We start from the raw sequence: 23,459 nt of genomic DNA, 5'->3' as shown, positions 1-23,459 counted from the left end.
GAATACATATTGCAGTGAGATTCGGTAATATCCAATGTAGGTGGTGTGGTTTAATGTGGGCCTTTACTCTGCCGGGTGGAGTTAAAGAGCCTCATGGCATGAGGAAGAAAAGATCTCTTCAGTCTGTCCGTAGTACAAGACAGTGACAGCAGTCTGTCGCTGAAACTGCTCTTCTGTCTGGAGATAATGCTGTGTAGTGGATGCGATGGATTGTCCATGATTGACCTCAGCTTTTTCAGTGCTCGTCTCTCAGCTACTGTTGTTAGCTCCACCCATCCCTCCCACTCACCCAATCAAATAACTAAGTTATCTTCCGGTGTTTTCGCGTATTTACAATTTGGTCCGTGAATTCATCAAAACGTATCCGAACACTGAACACAGATTATATAGTGAGCTTTTATATAAAGGATTCTTTAGCGTTGTACAGCCAAGACGAGGTTTATTTTGTGTGGCACCTTGACTGTAAATCCTAGTGAAAACGTGCCCTATATATTCTGAAAAGTACTGCTGCGTACTTCAGTTTTGGTTTGGCTTTGCGTGTATCTGAACAGGTATAACAACTCAAGTTTTAAACGAGATGGAGAACGGGCCATTAATAATCTCATCTCATTAGCTACACCGCTTAACCTCAGTAGGGTCGCGGGGGTGCTGGAGCCCATCCCAGCCATCTCCGGGCAGTGGGCAGGGTACACCCTGAACTGGTTGCCAGCCAATCGCAGGGCATGCGGGGACAAACAACTCACTCGCTCATTCACACCTAGGGACAATTTGGACCGGCCAATTCACCTGAAATGCATGTCTTTAGAATGTGTGAGGAAACCGGAGTGCCCGGAGGAAACCCACGCAAGCACGGGGAGAACATACAAACTCCGCACAGGAAGTCTGGAGCTGGATTTGAACCCACGCAGGAGGTTCCCAAGACATGAACTGTGCCGCACATGCGCTAACCACTGCGCCGCCGTGCTGCCCGCCATTAATCATAATAATAATGTAAAATGGTCTTGCGGGCCGGATATGATCACACGGCGGGCCGGATGTGGCCCGGGTGCCGGGAGTTTGACATGTGTGCTTTAGAGTGTTCTTCACCCAAGGTGGGTAAAGCTCCTATGTGACTGTAATAAGTTAAATGCCCCGAAGCAGTCAGGTGCATACCATAGTGCGGGAATTGCGATGTCCCTTGTATACCATTTTGACCGAAGGCCTTCTGATGTTCTGCGTCTCGCTTTCTTCCATCTCCCTTCGCTCTTTCCTCCTGCGAAACAACTCCTGGATGCGAGCTGCTGCCGAACGTCTGGAAAAAAAAAATACTATGAGACTCGAAGCTTTTTCAAATTCTAAATGCCATCTAGCCAAAAGATGATCTGCCAGTGCCAGCGGATTTTGAGCATTGCGAACTGATCTTTCAAGGCCAGAAGAAAACTGTGTTAGTGTCATATAAAAACAGAATACCCAATGAAATATTGGACTCTCATCTTTGACCAGTAAGAAGAATTAGCAATTACCTAATCTGCCGGAGAAAGCAGGTTGGTTTCAGCAAAATAACACGTTTTGGTGAAAGGCTTTAAAGGTGCGTTTGTTCAGGGTCTGTACATCTTTTTCCTGGCCAAAATCAATCACTTTTTAAGGACTTTCAAAGCCCATTTTCTAATTTCTCCAGTACTCCAAAAAGATCTGAGGTGAAATCATGTATTTTGCAGAGCCACAAATTGATTTCCCATTTACATAAGCAATTTTTAACCTTGTAACTGCATTTATCAAGACATGATTTTTAGATCTTTAGTAAATTGCGAATCTATCCGTTTTTAAGACAAAGCTTTCCTTAAATGGGTGTCGGTTAAATGACTAGTATGTGGCTTACATTTTCAGTTGCTGGAAGTTCTTCCCATTACAATTTATCACTGGGAAACACGACCTAAAAGTTTCATAATTCACATATAGTCCTTGCACTAATACACATTCCATAGTGCCCTTTTGAGTTGTAGGACGTTTCATAGAGCACTAATGATAGTATGCACGGCATTCAGTACAAGGGACCACAAACTATAATGGCAAAGGGAACCACTAGAAAGCAGTATCGGCGTCATTCTTAAGCAGATGTGTTGAGAAACATGGCAACAATCTTAAGCATTTACAGGCACTTCACTCAAAAGCCAAGCACTTTTAAATTATTAAAAGCACAAAGTAAAATCCAAGCACTTAAGGATTTCAAATAATCAAGTTAGCCTTTATGTTCTACTGATTACCTACCAAGGGTTGACACCATTTTGGGAGGCTCCTCGTTGTCAGATGTTGATTTGGGTTTTTTTGTTAGCAACCAATAGTTCCAAGATTAGCGACACAGGAGTGGGTCTGATTGCGGGTCTCAGTATGGCAAACCCGAATATCCGAGACTTATTTATGAATTTATTCTGATTTTTTCAATGTTAATTATTGGACACGAGTAAAGGAGATGGCATAAGATGCCAGTGTTATTTGTTGTTTTGACTATTCCTATTGTTCGTCATTTCGACTATTGTGCACTTGTACATCGTTGTCACTATCGGCCAATCGTGTTACTGTTTTTTGATTCAGACACCCTTTTGGGTAGATCTACTTTTTGTAACCTTGGAGATTTCATAAAAAGAAAGAGCTCAGGGGAGGTCTTTAAGAAACGTTTGGAACTTAGCCTTGTGAGGGTTTTTTTGTAAACTCCTTTTCTGGGTTACTTGCGAGTTCAAAACGTATTAGTATCTACTCTCCTTAGTTGAGTGTCTACTAAACCAACCCTGGAGTCACTTGTCAATTTACTAGGAAATTTAACTAGAAAACAGGCCGTTTACGAGCATGATCTGCTTGTTTTACTCTCTTAGAAATGATTTCCCACTCCCAAGTTAATGAACTTGTCTTCTCTTCTACATTAGGCTGAAAATGCTTTTCTCAAAAAGCATCACTGCTAACCAGTGACTGGAGTTAAACAGCACGGTATCAGACCAGCACTTTCACAGCAGAGATCGGCCGAGGCATTGCTCAGGGTATTCCAATCCTAAAAGGTGCTTGAAGGTACAGAGCAGTTAATGACACGCAACTCTCAACACCCACTGAAGTCTGTATGTTGTCAATGGCACTCAAAGAGTTAATCTTCATGCTTCTGATTTAGAACTTGTACATCCTGACATGCATTAATGGAACACACAGTATTGTTCTGACACAAAATGTGCACCTAATCAAGCATCGTTCCCAAATATAACATGCAGTTATCCCCTGCTACTTGTCGTTTCTGTTATAGCTTCGCGGATTTTAAAATTGAATTGTCTTTATTGCCATTGATATAAACATATTTGTGCATAGTGTTCTGCAGCCGACGGTACAGGTTGTGTGTGTGTTGGGTGGACCTGACTGCCTGTGTGTGCGACAGTGATAGGCTCGTGTATGCGGTCAGTCAAACATCGGGGCAGGCCTACAAGTCAATGTGTCCACCCGAACAAACTGAGAAGCAAGGCAACAGCTGGCTTTTAGCAGTTTGATTAAATCGATGAATTTCTTTTTAATGTAAAAGACTTTGAGGAAAGAGCGCAAAGAAATGGTAATCACAACAAGTACTCAGAGGATGGTTATCACGTCTGGCAAATAACTGAGAAGGCGTCAGGAAGGAAGACAACAGCCAGCCTACAGGTCCAGCCAACTGCTTTGGCTAAGCTACATAACAACCCTCACAAGTTGCCCATGCGTAACCTGTATCTCACTAACGCCTGATCCATTACCCATGAAACTGACGATCTGGAGCTACATTGCAAAGACCTGGCTTAACTAGAGTACAGCCAATGCTAGCGTGCAGTTAGCCAGCCGCTCTCTAAATCGCTTTCTCACATTGAAGGTAGATGCCCTCCAATTTTGTTGTATCTTTGTATAATGACAATAAAAAAACCTTAATTCAACTGCAATTAGGTGTTGTTACAGTCGTATACTCAGTCGGCAAGGACATCTTGAGCTAGTTTGACCCTTGGGGGCTTTTGGAAGGTGCGATGCCAATCACTGTGTCATTGCTATATAATAAAAAATGAAAAAAAAATATTCCAACAAAATACTCATTTCAATCTCTGCATTACTCACATTGGGCCATATAATATATATATATATATATATATATATATATATATATATATACTTCACTGTTTAATTGAATTAACCAAATAATATCAGGTTGTCTGCAAAGTTTGGTGCTTTGTTTAAGGTGTCCTTAGAAAAGTAGGAAGTTAAATAGTTTCTCTATTATGTGTTAACAAGCCCTGCGACTGGCTGGCAACCAGTTCAGGGTGTTCCATGCACACTCCCCGAAGATAGTTGGGATGGGCTCCAGCACCCCCGCGACCCTACTGAGGATAAGCGGTGCAAATAATGAATAAAAATAATGGGTTAACAATTCCCAACTGAGTTCAAAGACCACCTATGCTTTATTTTCCACTGTGCCTATCTGCTTTTCTTACTCATAGCAAAGCTGTTCATTGCGGAACACATGAGGTAGGAGGAATGCGGAGTAGGAGTGCTGGAGAGTGACAACATGCTCATCCCCACGTTTTATTTTTATTTATATTTTAATGTAAGGCAGCATGGCAGCGCAGTGGTTAGCGCGTCTGCGGCACAGTTCTGAGGTCATGAGATCGAACTTCCTGTGTGGAGTTTGCATGTTCTCCCCGTGCTCGCGTGGGTTTCCTCCGGGCACTCCGATTTCTTCCCTCATTCCAAAAACATGCATGTCTCGTTAATTGGCCGGTTCCGAATTGTCCGTAGGTGTGAATGAGCGAGTGAGTTGTCTGTCCCTGTGTGCCCTTTGACTGGCTGGCAACCAATTCAGGGTGTCCTCTGCCCACTGCCCGAAGATAGCTGAGATGGGCTCCAGCACCCCTGCGACCCTACTGAGGATAAGCGGTGCAGATAATGGATGGATGGATATTTTAATGTAGCATGAAAATAGTAAAAGTGAGAAAAGGTCCGATTCAAACGCCAACCCAAAACCCCAAGAAAGATGAAATAGAAGTGTTTTCGAACAGAGAAATGTTCGTACCTGCACGCGCATCATGAACGAGCTAAGAGAGGCTGCTATGATAACGTTGTTAGTAGGTCATAAGATTATAAATTTGTCTTTCAAATTTGATCCAATTGTATTAACACTTTATTTGCATCACTGACTTTCATTTCAAAATATTGTGCACGAGGATGTTTTGTAGTGGCCTTGTTGACATTGTTATTGAGCAGTGGTCTCCTACATGGCGCCCACAAGCATCGGGTAGCCCCCTATGAGCACATGAATAGCCCGCGCACTTGTTCCAAAAATAGTGCTTGCATCTAATCTAATCCATCCTAGTGATTGGTTTTTGAGGTTTTCTAGGAAATTTTATTTCCAACTTGCATGAGAAATCATTGACATGATCAGTGTCTTTAAAAACAGTGTTTTAGTGTTTGACAATGCTTATTTTAACCCTGATTGTAGCAATTACAACCTGGTAATAGCATAATAACAACAGTGTAACAACATAGTAACAACATAATTTCCTATTTTAGCAACATTTCAAGCTGGTAGCCTTTCGCGTTAATCACTAACAAAAAAGTAGCTCCCAGGTTCAAAAAAGTTGGCAACCCTCGTGGTTTATGTATGAGTCTCGCTTGGTGCATCACACACAGTGGCATGAGTATCTACATGCATAACAGTTAGTTTTCTATGTGTTGGTGTATTAGTTGTCCTCATGACACACTGTGTTACCTTATCATTCTATCCCCTACAGCAGATCCTCTGGAATCAAGTCGAAATGTGCAGTATCACAATCAATGATAACACTTGTAAAAAGGCACCGTACGGAAATAATGAAAATACCTCTGTCCCCGTCCTCTGAACCTGGTTGAGGGGATAAGTATGGGGTCGTCGTCGCTGTCATCAGAATCCTGGTTCCCCCTCGTGGGCTGGCTCCGGCCCTCTCCCGCTGAAGCAACTGCACCCGGTCCTTGATCCCCAGGGGGCTCCTGTCTCCGGCAGTCCCCCGAAGAGTCTTCAGGGTTTGTACACCTTTTTCATTGTTGAAATTAAGAGAACTTTTAAAGGACGCTTAAGCCAATTTTCCAATTTGTCTAGGACCATTAAAATAAAAAAAATCCAGTGTGAATTATGTAGTTTTCACAGTCACAAATATATTTGCGATATACAAAATGCGGTTTTTAATCTTGCATGTACAATGTGCATTTATCAAGGCACAAGTCAATTGGCCCGACAACTGCAGTACCCGTTTTGGCCGCCATAGGGAGTAGAGACCCAGTGGAAGCAGACTACACAAAAACTGAAGAGATTTTGTTGTTATTTGTTTGGGTTGCCTTGACACGAAACCTAGCTAAAGACACTTACTGAGAGGCGTAAAGTACAACTGTAAATTTTCATGAAAATCGGTTCCGTACTTTCGGAGTCTAAGACTCACATACAAAGTTTAGATGGATTAGATTAGATACAACTTTTTTGAAACAGAGAGCAACTTTTTGTCACTAATTAGCGCAAAGGGCACTCACTTTGATAAGCATTTCTAAACTAAGAACTTATTATGTTATTGCTATGTTGTTACTATACTGTTGCCAGGTTGATCAGTTGAAATAATTTACTAGAAAATCACAATGACCCTGAACTGGTAAGCTTTTTTCAGAACAGACCCGCAGGCACCTGAAATGTTCTTAGGGAACACCACATTGAGAGACCCCTGGATTAGAAATATTTAAATAGACATGATTTTTAGGTTTTGAGAATACTGTGAGTATATTTGTCGATATAAACAAGACATGTATAAATATTTTATTTATTATTATTATTATTAAAATATTGAAACATGATTTTTGGATCTTGAGTTAATTGTAAAAATATTTGATTTTAAGATAAGTCTCTCTATATAGGTGTTGGGTAAAAATGACGGTAATATGCTTATGTCGCTTACATTTTTTGTTTCAGGAAGTTCTTTCCATTTCAATCTCCCTACTGAAAAACGCTACGTTAATTTTTAGCATGGCCCATAACAGATGACTATTATTTAGGTTATACTTCACTAATTCACATTAAATAGTGCCCTGTTTAGGTGTACCATGCATCTGTAAGGAGCGATAATGCGTCATAGGACAATCACATACAAACTAATGCAAACTGCCAGTAATTATGAGGAGAGCCTCTTTGAGAAACATAGCAATCATTTCAAGCATTTACAAGCACTTCACTCGAAATGTAAGCACTGCTCAATCCACGAAAAAAATAACATTAAAATTCAAGCATTTTCAAGATTCCAAGCGCCAGTACAAACCTCGAGTCCTCCAGAGGATCGGCAGGACTCCTTTCAGTGGTGTTGCCCTCAGAGGAGCTTTCTACGCTATTTGCCTCTTGTCTGTTGCGGGCACTGGAGCAAGAAGCGTCACATAGAGGATCTATGGTGGCCAAGGTCCCACTCTGCTGCCTTGATGAGTCAAATGTAGCTGCATGGGGAAAAATATTAATAGAGCTAAGGCAGTGGGGTCAAACATACGGCCCAGACTCGTAAAAAAGGGAAAGGAATTAAAAAAGAGAAAACAATGGGGAAAAAAAGATTGGGAAGAAAAACAAAGTTTAGAGTTGCTCATATACCAGTGTCTCTTAGAGGTAAAATCAAGGCTCAAAAATCCAGCTCGACCCGGGCAAATGAGTATTAAAGCCCGACCCAGCCCGAGCAATTCAATTGATTTGCAGGACTGAGCCCGGATCAAACTCGAAAATTCATATTTTGTTTGAGAAGACTCCGAAGGAGGAAAGCTGATTTTGGCCCACCCTGCCGCACGCCTGACTCCCCGGGTCCAATGTTGCTTGACACCACCGCTGCCAAGGGGGCTGCGCGGGTAGGGGTCAGAATCTGTCGCGTGGCTCCGAACAACACATAAATCCTGTCTTTTGTAACAAAATCTAAGTTAAACAAGACTGTTAAACTATTTACATACTTTATATTTCTGTGTCTACAGAGGTTGCAGGTTAAAGTACCAGACGGGCTTAACACAAGAGGCAGAGAGACAAAGGAAAACAATAAAATGTGGATATAGAATGAAAAGAGAGAAGACCAGCCCGAACACAATGATTGTCAATTTAGGCCTGAGCTTGGGTAGGGGTTTAGGTCTTACCTCTAGCGTCTTTAGCGGTAACACACAGATATGACAGAGTCAACATCAAGTACACGTAACAAAACTTCTAAAGTTTACAGAAGAGCAGCTTCAGCGGCAGACTGCTAACACAGTCTTGTTCCACGGACTGAGGAGATAATTACTTCCTCATGGCATGAGGCTCTTTAACTCCACCCGGGGGAGTAGAAGCCCACATTAAACCCCACCCCCACATTTGCATATTACCCTATTTTTATTGCTGTGTGTATTTTCTGTAGCACTTTTAAATCCTCTTTATCAACATGTTATATTGGGTATTTTTGTATTATATATTTTACTATTTTCTTTTTCAACACAAGGATACTGCTGGAAGTGTGAATTTCCCTACGGGGATGAATAAAGTATCTATATATCTACCTATCTAAAGTTTGGAAGCTTTTTAGTCTGGATAAGTTTTCCAAGTTTGCCTATCATGGCAGTACTTTGGTAGCGCAAGAACATTTAAAGAGGAAGCACCTCGGACAGTTGAACAAAATGCAGTCCAACTCGCTTTGGTAAGGTTCACGTAACATTCAAGCTAAGGTTTTGATGGCAAGCATCGTAAGTGTGGTAAAAGTACATTTCGCTATAAAAGAGCAAAGAGTGCTATGCTAGTGCCTGAAAAACCCATTTGAAATTTAATGCATGCAATTTGAAGAACAAGTGTCAGTTGTTAAAACTATTTGATTTCAAACTACTGAAAGCTCTTTTGTTTACAGATTTGGAGTTGACCACTGAATGTACTTCACAAAATGCACATATTTGTTTCATTTACTGTTCTACTGCCGAGGATAAAAAAAATACATGATTTTAATACATCTTCTGTTTGTCTGTCCCTAAAAAATGGAAAGAGGTTTATTTATGGATTTATGTCTCTACTGGCCGAGAACTGTGCCTAATTGATTTTAGATAGGGTTTTTTTTTCTTGATTTTTGTACGAATCCATACAAGTTCCATTTTTTTCATCTTACCCATTTCTATTTTGGTCATTATCATTTGCCATATAATTAAATCAACTTCACACTAAATCTAAGAAAGAAAAAAAAACATCAGTTTGTGTGTTTCCATAGTTTGTTCTAATCTAATCTAATCTCGACTTCTTAAATTGTCGTTAGTGGCATACCTAATGCACTGGATGGGAAAAATTCCCAGATTTATTAAATTGTCCCATGTCTTATTGAAACCGGAAAAAGAATCACCTTGTGGCAACTCGGTTTTCTCTGTAGACACACTCTGTCGGCTCTGAACTGCTTCACATGCTTTAGGGACGCTTCCCTGAGAACTGGATGAGGTGCTGCTCCTGAAAACACGAGAACAATTCATTACGTCATTTATATTTTTTTGTTGATTTTCCCCAGGGTGAATTGCATTGTCCAATTTTACATCAGGAGTATGGAACCTTTTTGACTCAAACAGCCATAAAATATAGATATTTTGATGGTTTTTGAGAGCCGCACCATAAAATTCAAAAGAATTGCTAAACTCACTCTCCAAACAAAAAGCTAATTCTTCAGCGCTTCTTATCCCAAGAGCCAAGAGGAGAACCTTAGCTTCGAGAGCGTTTTCCATCCGGGCCCTGGTGCTGTGGAATGCTCTGCCCTCTGAGATTTGATTTGCAACCTCAGTGGAACAGTTTAAATCTAGGCTTAAAACACACTTCTATTCTATAGTTTGTAAATGACCTATATTTCATGTTGATAATATCTCTGTATTATTTGTAATTGCAACATCCTTTGCTGTCTGGTAATCCTGAAAGGGGGATACCACATGTGCGGTCCCTTTTCAAGGTTTCTTCATTTTCCTCATGTTGAGGTTGAGTTTTTCCTTGCCCTCATGTAGGTTTTAGACCAAGGCATGGTGCAATGATAGTCTGTGGTTTGCAATAATCTGTGGTCTGTGCAGCCCTTTGAGACTCCTTGTGATTAGGGGCTATACAAACAAACATGACTTAACTTTAATTTTACTGTGTGACGTGATTTGATAAGATCTATGAAATAAAAAAACGGGGCCTGTGTCGCATTTTAACCAATACAGCACATAAAATGTGTTTCCATCCCACAGTTAAGACTGTTGGGGCTCATATTGACAATCAGAGTAAAAAATAAGTGTCCGGAAAATACTGCAAACAAGAAGGATACAGAAGTACGAATCTACGAGAAGAATACAGATGTATCTACCTTCAGCTGTGTGACGTGGTCACAGTTGTAAGCTTCATAATCGACTGGTCATTATTCCTCCTCGATTGCGCTTTAGAAATTGAAATCCTTGATGTCTCTCAAATCTAAAGCATTTGTCTTAAAAGTCCTTAAGCATGTCCGTAATCATTTGTGATTTTTTTTTTCATAACTGGCACAAACTACGCTTGAAAAATGCTAATAGGCAGACGTCACAGTCACATGTGTATTCTGATGTGTCTCATAGCCTAAGAGACACAAGTGAAAAAAAAAAATCCAACTTTAACAGTGGGGCAAACCACTAATTGTGCTAATTCTTACAGAGACATAATGTGAGGAGAAAATTACATAGTTAGATTTTTTTAAGCATTTATTTGCAAATTGTGGTGGAAATAAATATCTGGTCAATACCAAAAGTTCATTTCAATATTTTGTTACTTACCCTTTGTTAACAATAACGGAGGCCAAATCTTTCCTTTAACTCTTCATAAGCTTTTCACACACTGTTACTGGTATTTTGGCCCATTCCTACATGCAGATCTAATCTCAAGCAGTGATGTTTCTGGGCTTTCAAGCCTACCACCCACCTAATCAAATTGCTCTAGGTGCTTGGCTGGTATTTTCAGGTGCTTACAGTTTGTTCAGTGGGTTTTCATCAACATTGAAAATACATTGTATAATGAGCTTGCATAAACAGGGTTCCCGAGGGACGTACACCCAAAATCCCCATTTTCTGTTGGTGTAAGACCGTGCCTGTAAACTGTATTTGGGACCTTACCTTATGAGATATGGACTGAATCGAATGGACTGAATTATATACATTTACAGGATTAGCATGGTCTTTGCTTTATCGCCAAGCCAGAAGTATTAATGAAAACAGCCTTACTGGCTCGTGAGTCATACCTTCCTGCCCCCCGTTTTGAATGTTTGATAAAAATGTCTTCGAATGGCTTACCACTCATCTGTAAAGTCCAGCTTAATGGTGCTGGCAGTGGTTCCCTCTGAGCTGTAGTGCAGGCTGAGCACCGGTTCTGCACCGCTGGGTCGGCTGGTGCTGGTGGAGGGAGGGTTGCGGTTGGCTGGAAGAGGTGTGTCCCCAGACTGGGAAATTGATGCCGCTCCTGTGAGACATGGTATTCATGAACATGATGTACTATTTCCTGGTGAGATTTCTTGCCACCAAAACTACCATACTCATTTGTGTACAACGCACAATTCTTTTTTTACTTAAAAAAAAGAACTGAAAGTTTGGCTGTGCATAATACACACCATGCTGCTCATCCAGAGTCATGGATCCTAGCTGTTTGTTTACAACCGATGAAGGGGAATCTGCAACATATGAAAAAGGTACATATATAGCACCAAATAAAAGCCAAACGTACAAAGGCGCGCACACACACCAAATGCATAGTAGTTAAAACAAAAGTGCTGAACTTATCACGTTGAGATACAGACCCCTAACAAAAACAAGATTATGTGGTGCATTACAAATGAGATGTTATACAACACCACTAACAAACCTTTACTGGCTTTTCAGAGAACATCTGATATAGAACTGTATATTTAATTCCATCCTAACAATGCAGTTAACACTGCACAAAATGCCAAACACGTGTTAAGGAACAAAGCAATGTGCAAAAAGTAATGATTCAAGAAAAAACATCGGACTTCAAAAGCAAAACACAAAGTGTAAAGTACTGTTACAAGCAGCAGCCACTCCAAAAAGATTAGAGCCTCAACATTTCAAGACAAACTGGATGGATGCAGGTCCTAAAAAAACAGCGATAATTGTGTTTTCATCACATACAAAAGTTTTGGGGAGGTGACAGAATCACATGGTCCTGAAAGTTCAGTATTGTAACTCCTAAAATCTGACGTAAACAGTAATGGTTAAATTAGCTATCTACTATCTGTGCCAGAACTTGCAGGGCAGGGGCCTTAATGCATTTCAAGGCTTGTTATATGTATTCACCTTATTTTCCGTAAGTTTATTCTGTACAAATGACTTTATTCACCTTATTTTAAAAGAACCATGGCCTTAGACTCAAGACGCCATCAGCATTCAAGGTATTAAATATTTCCAAAAAGAAACTCACACGATCAGATCTTCCAAAATTCCATGTAAAATTATCAGATAATTTATTTACATTTATTCCTCGCTGTATTGCAGTTTAGTTTCGCGGTTTTGATAATTCTGGTATTTTCATTGTGCTCTGCAGCAGACAACACACAAATGCTATCACGGGGACAGGTCGCCGATGGCTGTGTGTGTCGGAGTGAATGTGTGCATGACTGTCATAGGCTAGTGTATGTATGTATCAGTCAAACAGCACACAAGTCAACGTGTCCACCCAAAATAAACTACTGAGAACAGCAAAAGCTAGTATTTTAGCAGCTCGTTACATTGACGAGAAATTCATGAATTAAACAGGACTTGGGGGAAAGTCAGAGGAGCGCAACAAAATTCTGATCACTATCGGGTGCTCCACGGATAACCTGGAGCTACAACTTGTAGTAAACCACTATATTAGTGACTATTTTAGTGTACACCCGATGCGAGCGTGGAGCCAGCCAGCTGCTCTCTTTATCATTTTCTTACACTGAAAGGAGAATCCCTACAATATTTTGGTACTATTGTATAATGCCAATAAAAACCATTCATTCAATCAACAGCAATTCTGTGTGTTTGTGGATCTATCGTTATTATTTTGTTTCTGTCACATCTCATATGTAAATTATATCTAATAAAGAAATAGATGTTTCTACTTCACAGGTTTTGACTAATGCGGAACCTTTTATTGAACGCCACCCCGTGATATTGGTGGGATTGCTGTATGTAACTCACGCAGTGCCGATAAATAAGGCAGATAGTTTAGTGGTTAACTGAGCGTATTTTGAGCTTGCTCTTAATAATAAGCTAGTAATAAAATAATAACATAGCAACAACATAATAATAACAAGTTATCTTAGAAATGCATATAAAACCAGTTGGCCCTTTGCACCAATTAGTAATAACAAAGTGGCTTATTGCTTCAAACAACCTTGGCAACGCATATTTTAGGGTACTGCACAATATTAAAGCTGTGATGTAAATGTAAGACAAATGTGATGCATCACACGCTCTTCTTTGGTCCTGTTAAATTGAATGAATGTAATAGATATATATGTGGTATGTTAATCGGCACATAGTGGTATTTGACAGGGATCACAGTGGGATTTAGTGGTCAATGCAGGGCCTAACTGACTCTACATTAGCAGGTCATGGGTAAGATGCAGGGTTCCTACACCTTTATCACGGTTAAATTTAAGCACGTTTAGAGGACTTTAAAAGCCAACTTTCCAAATTCTCCAGTACCATTAAACAAAGAAATCCGGTATGAACTGTGTATTTTGCAGAGCCACAAATATATCTGCAATTTACATATACGATTTTTGATCTTGCGTGTGCATTTATCAAGACATATGACTTCTAGATCTTGAGTAAATCCCGAATATAGGAGTTGAGTCTAAATTATATTAATACGTAGCTGACATTTTCAGTTGCAGGAAGTTTTTCCCATTTCAATTTCCTTCCATCCATTAACTGCAAAGACTATCCCTCAGTAGGGTCACAGGGGTGCTGGAGCCTATCCCAGCTATCTTTGGGCAGTGGGCAGGGGACACCCTGAATTGGTTGCCAGCCAGTCGCAGGGCACACAGAGACAGACAATTCACTCGCTCATTCACACCTAGGGACAATTTGGACCGGCCAATTAACCTGACATGCATGTTTTTGGAATGTGGGAGCAAACCGGAGTGCCCAGAGGAAACCCACGCAAGCACATGGAGAACATGCAAACTCCACACAGGAAGGTTTGATCCATGACCTGCGCTGCCGTGCTGCCAATTACAATTTACCACAGGGAAATGCAACCCTAATGTTTTGCATGGCCCATAATAAAAAAACAATCCTTACACATTTTTAGTGCCCTGTTTAAGTGTAGCATGCACCTGTCCTCTTGGGCGATATATAAGATAATGCCATACAAATTAATGCCAGCTTCCGTTGATCACGAAGTAGTAAGAAATGCAATGGCAAAGCGAAGCCATCAGAGATGAGTGCCACGTCATTTTTAGTAGTTGAGAAACATGACAAAGATTTCGAGCATTTACAACCCTTCACCAAAAATTCAAGCACTTTTCGATCCTTGAAAAAAACATTAAAATTTAAGCATTTTCAAGGATTTCAACCACCCATACAAACTCTGAAGATGGCAAAAAAACAAAACAAACAAAAAAAGACACGCAAATTCACACAAAAGGGGCTGGTTTCAGGGTAACCTGAACGAGGTTGTGTCAAAGGACCAGCAGTGGCTTCCAGTCTTTCTGGGGGTGCAGAGGAAGAGGAGGAGGATGCAGAAGAATGGGCCGCACGCCGCCCCATTCCTGGGGGGTCGGCCAGGCGCAGCAATCTCTGCAAACGCCTGCACACTAAACTTATGGGCAGTCGATGAGGGCCGTACTCTTGACGAAAATGTGGAGGGAGAAATTGGAGAGGATATTATGGATGGGTGGGACAGTGCACAGAAAATAACGGACATGATCCTGAAGGTGAGGAACTGCTGCTTTAAACGAGTGGATGCTTGTAACAAATGCAAACAAAACTTTACCTTATATAATTGAATTGAATTGTCTTTATTGTTGATATCAACATTGTATGCAACGAGATTAGACATGGCATTCCAAGGTAAACAAGTAATAAAAACTTTTTTTTAAAACGTAGTGCTTATATTAAACCAAGTGTACTACAAGTGTTAATTAGGAAAACACCGAAATTAACATATTATGCAACCGAAAATGTGAAACGCTTTGTCAAAACACCAAAACCGCAACAAATGGTAAGAATTTGAGCAGTTATTGTGTGTGTTGTGTGATTGGCATCTGTAGTATAATTAGCACAGGAGCAAAACATGCTTTCTTTAATCAGGCGCATTGAGGTTAAAAAGGCGCGGCTATGTCAAGCCAGCTGTACATGTTTGGGATAAATGCGCAATCAAGGAATCTTGAAACAAACCACCAGAATCAATCACAGAGTCCCTTAGAGACTCTCTGGGATTAAGGGCTAGACAAATAAATATTCAGTATTGGTAGACACCTACCAGAAAGAGCAGTTTCTGAAACAGCTGTCGTCCCGGTCTCTGAAGTGGAGGTTGGTCTCTGTGACGCAGAGGTTATCAATGTTGATCTCTCGACCGACGACGTGCTGGAAGAAGGAAGTCCGGTGGAAGTTGAAGATGAAGCAGACGAGGAAGAGGACACAGACGTAGATGAAGCTGCAGGAGGGCTGGGTTGTACAACTGGCCTCTCGGGGACACTATTCCCCTGGTTAGGTGCACCTGCTGTGGCAGCGGCAATATCAGGCCGGACTGCAGTTCCTAAAAATTAGATTTTACATGACTTATAAACAAAGCTTATTTAAAGCATACCCGTTCATTAAAAAAAAAAATCTAGTTCCACCTCGGGGTCTGGACTGAGGGCGGTTTCCTCTACTGCTCTGAGCCTCACTGGCCTCCTCAAACCAGCGTGACAACATGTCCGACATCCTCTGCATGAGGGACACATTTGGGCTCTGTTCACCTGGAGGAGAAAAATAAAAAGACCAATAACTAAAGTGTGTGTTGTTTTAGAGCTGGACCGTTAACGCGTTGTGTACTTGCGAGAATCTCGTCAAACGAGAAAGACAACGTCGCTCATTTCTCTCAATTCTGATCTTGAATGGTAAAGGCAGTCAGAGTTACTAATATATATATATATATATATATATATATATATATATATTTTAAAAAACTTGGAAGTTGAAAAAGATTAGCGCATGTAAGTTATAAAGGTTTGCCAATCTATTTTACGTACTCTAAATGTACAACTCAGACTGCAACGTCATTGGTGCGCACGCAGGCACAAGCAAAACAAAGGGAGGGGAAATTGTTAAGCCAATAAGGATGCAGAACACAATGCACGATGAAAATCCGCAAAGTAGGAAAATCGCGATAAAAATAAAATAAAATCGCATTACAGAAAGTGATTAGTGGAATAGCGGTGTCTGAAATAACGTCAGCAGCTTTTACATCGGGCGTACAACTTACAAAAAGTCTCCGCCCGGGTGGCCGACAACTTTTTCAATGAAAAAAAAATATAAAATAAAAAAATAAATAAATAAATTGACAGATTTTTCTTTCAAATCAAACGTTTGCTTTATTATAATTTCAAAATCTTCGTTCGGCTTGGAAATTTCGGTTCGTTTGTCAATTTGCATTCTCAGCAACCAATCAGAACCCTGCATCAAATAACTCCGTGCTCCCGGACTTTCCCCGAGCGTTATAAGGTCGTGCATTTGCATATCATTTTCCAAAGTAGACGCACAGAGAACACAAGAAAAATGGATAAGTGGTTAGGAATCAAGCCAAAACCTCAGCCCGAGAAGAAAGATTCAAAATAAGCTAACAAAATTAATGACGCTTAAAAAGGTTAACGTACATTAAAAGCATCGTGAAAAGAGGAGTTCACGTGGCTTGTAGTAGACGACGCAACGCAAACATTGCATGAATGAAGATGAGTAAATACAGGTACATACTGATGGCAGATGGAAAACAGCAATGTCAAATACATGCAATGAATGTTATAAGTAGATTTATAATAAACTTAATTCTAAAATGTTGTTCTGTTATATATTCCGATTATCAATCCTTAATACTTTGCAACATTTTTTTGTTTTGTTTTTGGCGATTAGTCGTCATATGTGTTTTTCAAGCTGTGACAAATGGGGCAGGCAACTTTATGGCTGGGCCGGCTACTTTTCAGAGTTGTCTGCCCTGGTGTCCGGTAACTTTTTGTCATGAGTTTTAGACCCTGGTAATAGTAAATGGGAATTCACTTGTGGTGTTCGATGACAATAGTTCTGGTAACTCAGTATCAAAGAGATAAAAAAAAAAGTTTCTTAAACAAAGTCTGCCATAATATAATCACATTGAAACATTTTTATAACAGAAATGATGAGCTTTGTGTGTGTGTGTAGTCATTAAGTACGTATGACCTTATTCACACTAGCCAAGGAGAGAAGCATTCGCCTGCGTCAAAATGTTGGCGGTCGACAGTGATATACTTACCGTCTCTCTCCCTCTCGCTCTCAGGACGAGCTCGGGGTCCGGTGTCTGACCAGTCACCTCGCAGACGGAGGCGTTTTACTGGCGGCTGCCTCAGCTGTGGAAACACACACACACACCGAGATTAGCAGTGTGTCAATCAAAGCGTGTTCAAAAATAACTCTGCTGCCAAACACTGCACAACTACGTCAGTACGCCCCTCTCTCATACAACACCAATAATGTTGCCCCATCTTTCCATTACCCTTCAGCCAGGCCTCGCTTATTCCCATGCAGTCTCGGTCTAAGCCAAGGCAAAAAATAGAAGATGCAGGTCTTAGAGGGTATCACCCACTTAAATGAGGAAGTCGGGGTCTGTGGTAGCTTAAAGGAAAAGTGACATGCACTCTCAGTGATAGGAAGTAAAGATAATCAACAAGGGAAAAGAGTTTTAACGGAACGTCCACTTGAACTATTTAAAACAAGTGAGAACACAGTGTGCATGATTTGCTCAATTTGGAAAGGAATGTTGCGTCGCATCTTGCCACAGCTGAACTCACGAGGCTCTGAGGCACTGGCACCATGATGAACATGCAATATACAATTCCTTACAAAGGTCTCTTTTTAAAATTAAAAGCTGCTGCGTATGAGCCCCATAAAAGAGTAGGGAAAATTCCTTTGACGTTCTGACCGATTCACCACTTTGAGACAGTCCCTTAAACTACATTTTTATTACCCGCAAGAAAAGCAAGGGTGGTGATAACATTTTGGTCTGGTTTATATCCACCATCTTTCACAGTCAGCCAGGTAGGTTATCCTCGATGTGAAAAATGCAAACCTAAAAAAACTGACCCAGCACTTGTGGCTCTGTTGACTCAACATCTTCAAGCAAAATAAGAGCAAGATGATGACTGAATAGCTGCTTTTCTAGTCTCCAGTTCTTTCATACAATGTATAGGGAAACAATTACAATAACAAAATCATCTCGTATTTAATAGCATGCCCCCAATATGAAAAAAAGTGTTAACTGGTGATTTTGTCTTTTATTAGGATGTGCAATAGTCCATGAACATTAGAACATAGACTCCCTTTCTTCAACTGTGAAATTCAGCATTTGACCGTAAATCCCCCTTATCAAGGTTTTCACTGGATTTCACAGTAAGAGCTAATACATTTTAACACATGCAAACAATAAGCTAAAATTGCTTAAATTCTGGACTTCAAAAATACAAAACAGACAAAATATACCTTTTTCCTCTTCATAGGGGGTTTTAGTAAACAAATGAATTTCTTGTCGATGCAAAGTGGCAAACTTCTGCCTTATTTCGATATCAATTTAACACTGAGCTTTGACTATAGGGCAGCTTATTCTTTTTTTTTTGGGCGCGGGAAAATTGTTTTGCCCATACAATTAATATGAAAGAGTAGTTTACACAGCTCCAGTTTAGTTTTATAATTAATAACAACTTCCGATAAGGTGTGTGGGCGTCGCCAATGGCAAGGGGTAACAAACAAGTTTGATCATTTTGATGGTACGGTACCAGATTTCTCCAGTGTGTGGGTGACAGAGAAAAATGTCACATGCACTGTGAATATAAAACACCACGATGACATCTGAAAACATTTATAGCCCCTTTCTAGAGGATAAATTATTCTATGATTTTGCCAACATTATTAATGTGCAACAGGAGAAACGGCGGTTTGACAGTACTTCATTTAACTTAGACTTAGTGCTCAGGATATTTCAATTGTTTTAAACAAAAGTCATGAACTCAATTTATACATCAATCAATCAAAAATGCTTCTGTTCTCTTTTTCATATAATCTGTGTCATTGTCCGGTCCCTGGAATTTTCTTAATGCTCAACAAACACTGACAAGCGAATGCTGGTAAAATGGTCAGACTTTTTAATCCCGGATCTTAGCCTCTAGTGAGGAAATATGGACTGTCTTATGTCTGGAGGGATGGACGGATGGAAGTGCAAGTTGACTGACAGTTGCGTCTGTTGACGGACGGAAGCGTGTGCTGAGGGATGGACTAGTGTAAGTGGATGGACGAATTAATCACAGATTCATAGATGGTTGTATGCGATAGACGGAAGCCAATCTAATGTAACACACAAACATCCTGGCATCGTTACCTCCTCCCTCCTCTCCTCTGAGGGACCCTTCAGCTCTCGGGCCTGATCGTCTTTGGGGTCAAAGAGGTAGATGTAGTCGGATGAATAACTGACCAGCACCTCCTGGCCGTCCTCGCTGTAGCATAGCGATGTCACGCGACATGACTTGTTTGAGAGATGAGCAGGCACGAACCTCACACACATGCCCGTTGTTCCCCGGCCCATGTAGTTACCTAGGAAGAATAGGAATCTTGACTTACTTTGACGTGACTTTATAACTTTATATTTGTTTGATGAAATTCACAAAATAAAGCTTAAGTTTTTCAAAAATGTTCCTGGAAGTCCTGATCTCCAATGATCTATCCTAGACAGTCAACACCACAGCCATCATTAAAAAAAGGCCCAGCAGCGTCTTTATTTCCTGAGAATTCCCAGGAGAAACAACCTGGAAAAAAAGCTGGTACTGGCCTTCCACCGCTCGTCCATAGAAAACCTGCTGACATACCGCGTTTCTGTCTGGTAAGGGAACTACACTGAGGCACAGACAGAAGGTTGTAGAGGACAGTGAAAGCAGCACAGCAAATAATTGCCTGCCCTTTCATCTCCCTGATGGACATCTACCCCACATGGTGTGTTGGCAGAGTCCAAAACACAATCATGTACAGGTTACATCCAGGTGCCCTGCTCTTTGACCTACTGCTCTCAGAAGGGCTCTACAAGTGCATCAGAGCAAAAGCTAACAAAATGAGGAAAAGCTAGGGAAGAGCTACGACCACCCTTAACTCCCATGTACAGTGTACATGAGGACAATATAATGTACAAATGCCACAGTGAATGTGCATTATGTATCTTTAATATATTATTTTTAATGTTTATTCATTATTTATTTATTATTAATATTTAACGGTTTTGCACATTACCCTTCTCATTTTTTCTACTTGAAGCCCTCCAATTTCATTGCACAGTATTCCCTTGCTGTATCGTGTTTTACTTTTAACAATTTCGATACTTGGTGGAATTCCATTGTGCATTGTGTTCTGCAGCAGACAACACAGTAAATGCTATCACTGGGGAAAGTGGCTTAAGGATGTGTGTGTGTGTGACTGTTTGTGTGCCCGACTTTGATTGGCTCGCAGCGCACACCTGCCTAAGAACAAAGTAAGTGGGTCCACCCAAAATAAACTGCGAAGTACGGCTACAGCTAATATTTAAATGGCTCTTACATTGAAAAGAAATTCATAATTCAGATCAGACTCTGAGGAGAGTCAGAAGAGCGCAAAGAAATGCTGATCACCAGCAGGTGCTCTGTGGATTGTTATCAGGTCCAGGAAAAGACTGAGGCGACGGCGAGAGATTAAGCATCGATTACCTATTAAACCAATGACCTGTATCTACAACCTGTGGGAAACCTCTACCTCTGTGATGGTTGTATTCCAATCATTATAGAGACCTGACTCAACCAAAGGATACCCGATGCTAAGGTGCAGCTAGCCAGACACTCTCTACATTGCTTTCTTACAGTGAAAAAAGACCCATATTGTTGTACAATTGTATAATGAGAATACAGATTCAGCTGCAATTCTGTGCTCGGTGTTTTTATTTTTAGGTCTATAGTTGTTATTTTGTTAGGGTAAGTATCTTATATATATTATGTTACTGATATAAAAAAAATGTTTCTACTTTGCGGGTTTGACTATTGAAAGACTTTTTTGGAACGCAACCTCCGTGGAAAAAAAAGGCATTAGGAGTACTTGTATAACAACAATAAGGGCCATTCATTCATCCATTCACTTTAATAAATCGAAGGTGCAAAATACTGTAAAAGGACTCAATCATATATATTACCTGTGGCCCTGGTGCCCAGCATGCGTCTGTCGTAGATGCGCACAGAGCTGTCCGAGCAGCCAACTGCCAGGTAATAGGGCATCAGCGGAGAGATTGAGATGGATGTTGCCGCTCGCCTGCAATTGATCAGGATATCCTGTCAAACATAAAAGTAAAACTGTTGTAAAGAAAAATAACTGATCAATTGCAGACATTTATATGCTTAGACCAGGCATGTCAAACTCAGTTCAGCTCGGGGGGGCGGATACAGACTTTTTGTACTCAGGTCGGCTGGATCAGAAAAAAAATGAAAGCGCCAAATATTTATCTTAGTTTTTCAGTACTACTAGCCTACATGTGTAGCCTAATCACAGATGATAAGGGATCGTCTCTAAGCACATCACATTTATTCATAAACAATGGAAAAAAAAATCATCATGTTCTCTGTCGATTGTGTTAAGGTGTTTAATTAAAAGATTGATTAAATGCAGATTTACATCTACACATACTTACCACAAACAACACATACATACATTTTTATGAAATCATTAAAAGGTTGCACAGTGAAATAAAATGCGCTGAAAATTAGCTTTTGGCAACATATCCGGTTTAGCGGCTTTGTTGAATTTTGTCCTGAAATGTATGCTGTGTCTCTCCAATAAGACAAACAAAAGATTTTTGGTATAGATTTTTGATATTTGGTTTCATGGCTCTTTTGTGTCTACAAGATTCTTGACTCCTGAGCTAAAGTGTATTGGTTTCCTTCTCAGGAAGCAATTTTATTTCTTTGCTAAAATGTCACCGTACATCTTTGCAGTCCTCTTTTGTGCAACTGGTTTTCATGCGAAGGTCAAACCATCGCACGGTTCCATCCTCCCCACATGACAGGAAAGTGTATGGGTCATTTGGTACTGTCATAATCTGGTGAAGCAGCCAAAAACCAAGTTAGGAAAAACAGCTTTGTCAAAAGAGGGATTTCCAAAGTCATTTTTGTATACCTCATAGGCAGTGCCGTAATGGCAGGTAAACTGACACTGTCTGTTGAAATCGGCGCTCTTTTCCGTGTGGGTGTAGTAGAGAATTCCGTCCCCGGAGCAGGAGATGATCTCCTGGTCATTGGTGTGTGGCATAAACTTTGCACTGAAAATATTTGCCCGATGGCCCGACCGTATTGACTTTTTGACCTATGGAAGACAGGCACATACCAACTGTAACAAAAGTGGTCAAAGTTACAGTTTCATCTTGTACTACTGATAACAAAGCAAAATGAATTGGGATTCAATCAAACCAGTGTTTCTCATATCATAGGAAGATGTATTCATATGTAATTAAAAGATTAATGATCGCATCTGAGTGTCATATTCATGCCAGGAATTAGTTCTTCAAGGGTCTAAACGAAATTTTGCCTATTATAAACAATTAGAATTATCATATATAATTATTATGATTACAATCATCCAATTGGAGAACTTTATTTTGAAAAGCACCAACAGGAACTTACTGGTCACAGGAACCACCTCTGTTGACCGTGACCTCATCACACTTTAAAACGGACGAGCAAACAGCTTCACAATTTCTTTACAAGCACTGGAAGGGAATGTCTTGCCGGCCTGTGCCCCCTTGGGACAATTGCGACCAAGAAGGCCGAAATTAACAGCCTTTCCTCAGCCAGGAAACATGGCAAAAGTCAGCGGGGTATATTTGAGTATGCCGTGAACGCGTATGGATTCAAAAAAATCTACAGCCATCTTGACATAGCAGCATGTTTTCTATCCATCAAACTTATTTTTCTGTTTGAAGTCTTTGGGAAGGGATGGAACTACTGCATCCCCTTTTTGTACAGTTCCCGAACGTACCAATTTATCATGTACCATTATGAAATCCGATAATGTAAAGTTTGAATGTAATTAAAACATTAAAGGCAATGTATCGATAAAATTATGTCTCACCACACGTAATTATGTCGACGGGAGGGGCATTCTCAAGTACAGAACATTACGCAAATTTTCCACTTCTTTGGCTTTCTAACAAGTTCAGCAACTTCAATCTCAGTCATTCAAAATCT

At 40.4% G+C, this 23,459-nt stretch overlaps 1 protein-coding gene across 2 annotated transcripts in view; it reads right to left on the bottom strand.

The window, feature by feature from the left end:
* dcaf6 (ddb1 and cul4 associated factor 6) overlaps positions 1–23,459 on the bottom strand; it is a 39,616-nt gene that overhangs the window by 7,032 nt on the left and 9,125 nt on the right. Inside the window, exons 4-17 of one of the 2 annotated variants that reach the window (XM_088352810.1) lie at positions 22,393–22,578; positions 22,202–22,315; positions 21,416–21,551; positions 19,592–19,803; positions 17,477–17,570; positions 15,831–15,950; positions 15,473–15,748; positions 11,604–11,663; positions 11,290–11,455; positions 9,360–9,460; positions 7,302–7,470; positions 5,849–6,037; positions 5,738–5,767; positions 1,153–1,291 (exon numbers count right to left, since the gene is read on the bottom strand). In XM_088352810.1, coding sequence (XP_088208936.1) covers positions 1,153–1,291; positions 5,738–5,767; positions 5,849–6,037; positions 7,302–7,470; positions 9,360–9,460; positions 11,290–11,455; positions 11,604–11,663; positions 15,473–15,748; positions 15,831–15,950; positions 17,477–17,570; positions 19,592–19,803; positions 21,416–21,551; positions 22,202–22,315; positions 22,393–22,578 — 1,992 coding nt within the window. The remainder of the gene's footprint in view (positions 1–1,152; positions 1,292–5,737; positions 5,768–5,848; positions 6,038–7,301; positions 7,471–9,359; positions 9,461–11,289; positions 11,456–11,603; positions 11,664–15,472; positions 15,749–15,830; positions 15,951–17,476; positions 17,571–19,591; positions 19,804–21,415; positions 21,552–22,201; positions 22,316–22,392; positions 22,579–23,459) is intronic. The other variant, XM_088352811.1, reaches the window with a different exon arrangement.

This window comes from Urocampus carinirostris, chromosome 14 (genome assembly GCF_059441175.1).
Source record: "Urocampus carinirostris isolate Australia breed hairy pipefish chromosome 14, RoL_Ucar_1.0, whole genome shotgun sequence".
In the NCBI taxonomy this organism is placed as follows: Eukaryota; Metazoa; Chordata; class Actinopteri; order Syngnathiformes; family Syngnathidae; genus Urocampus; species Urocampus carinirostris.
This window is presented reverse-complemented; position numbering and strand designations above follow the sequence as displayed.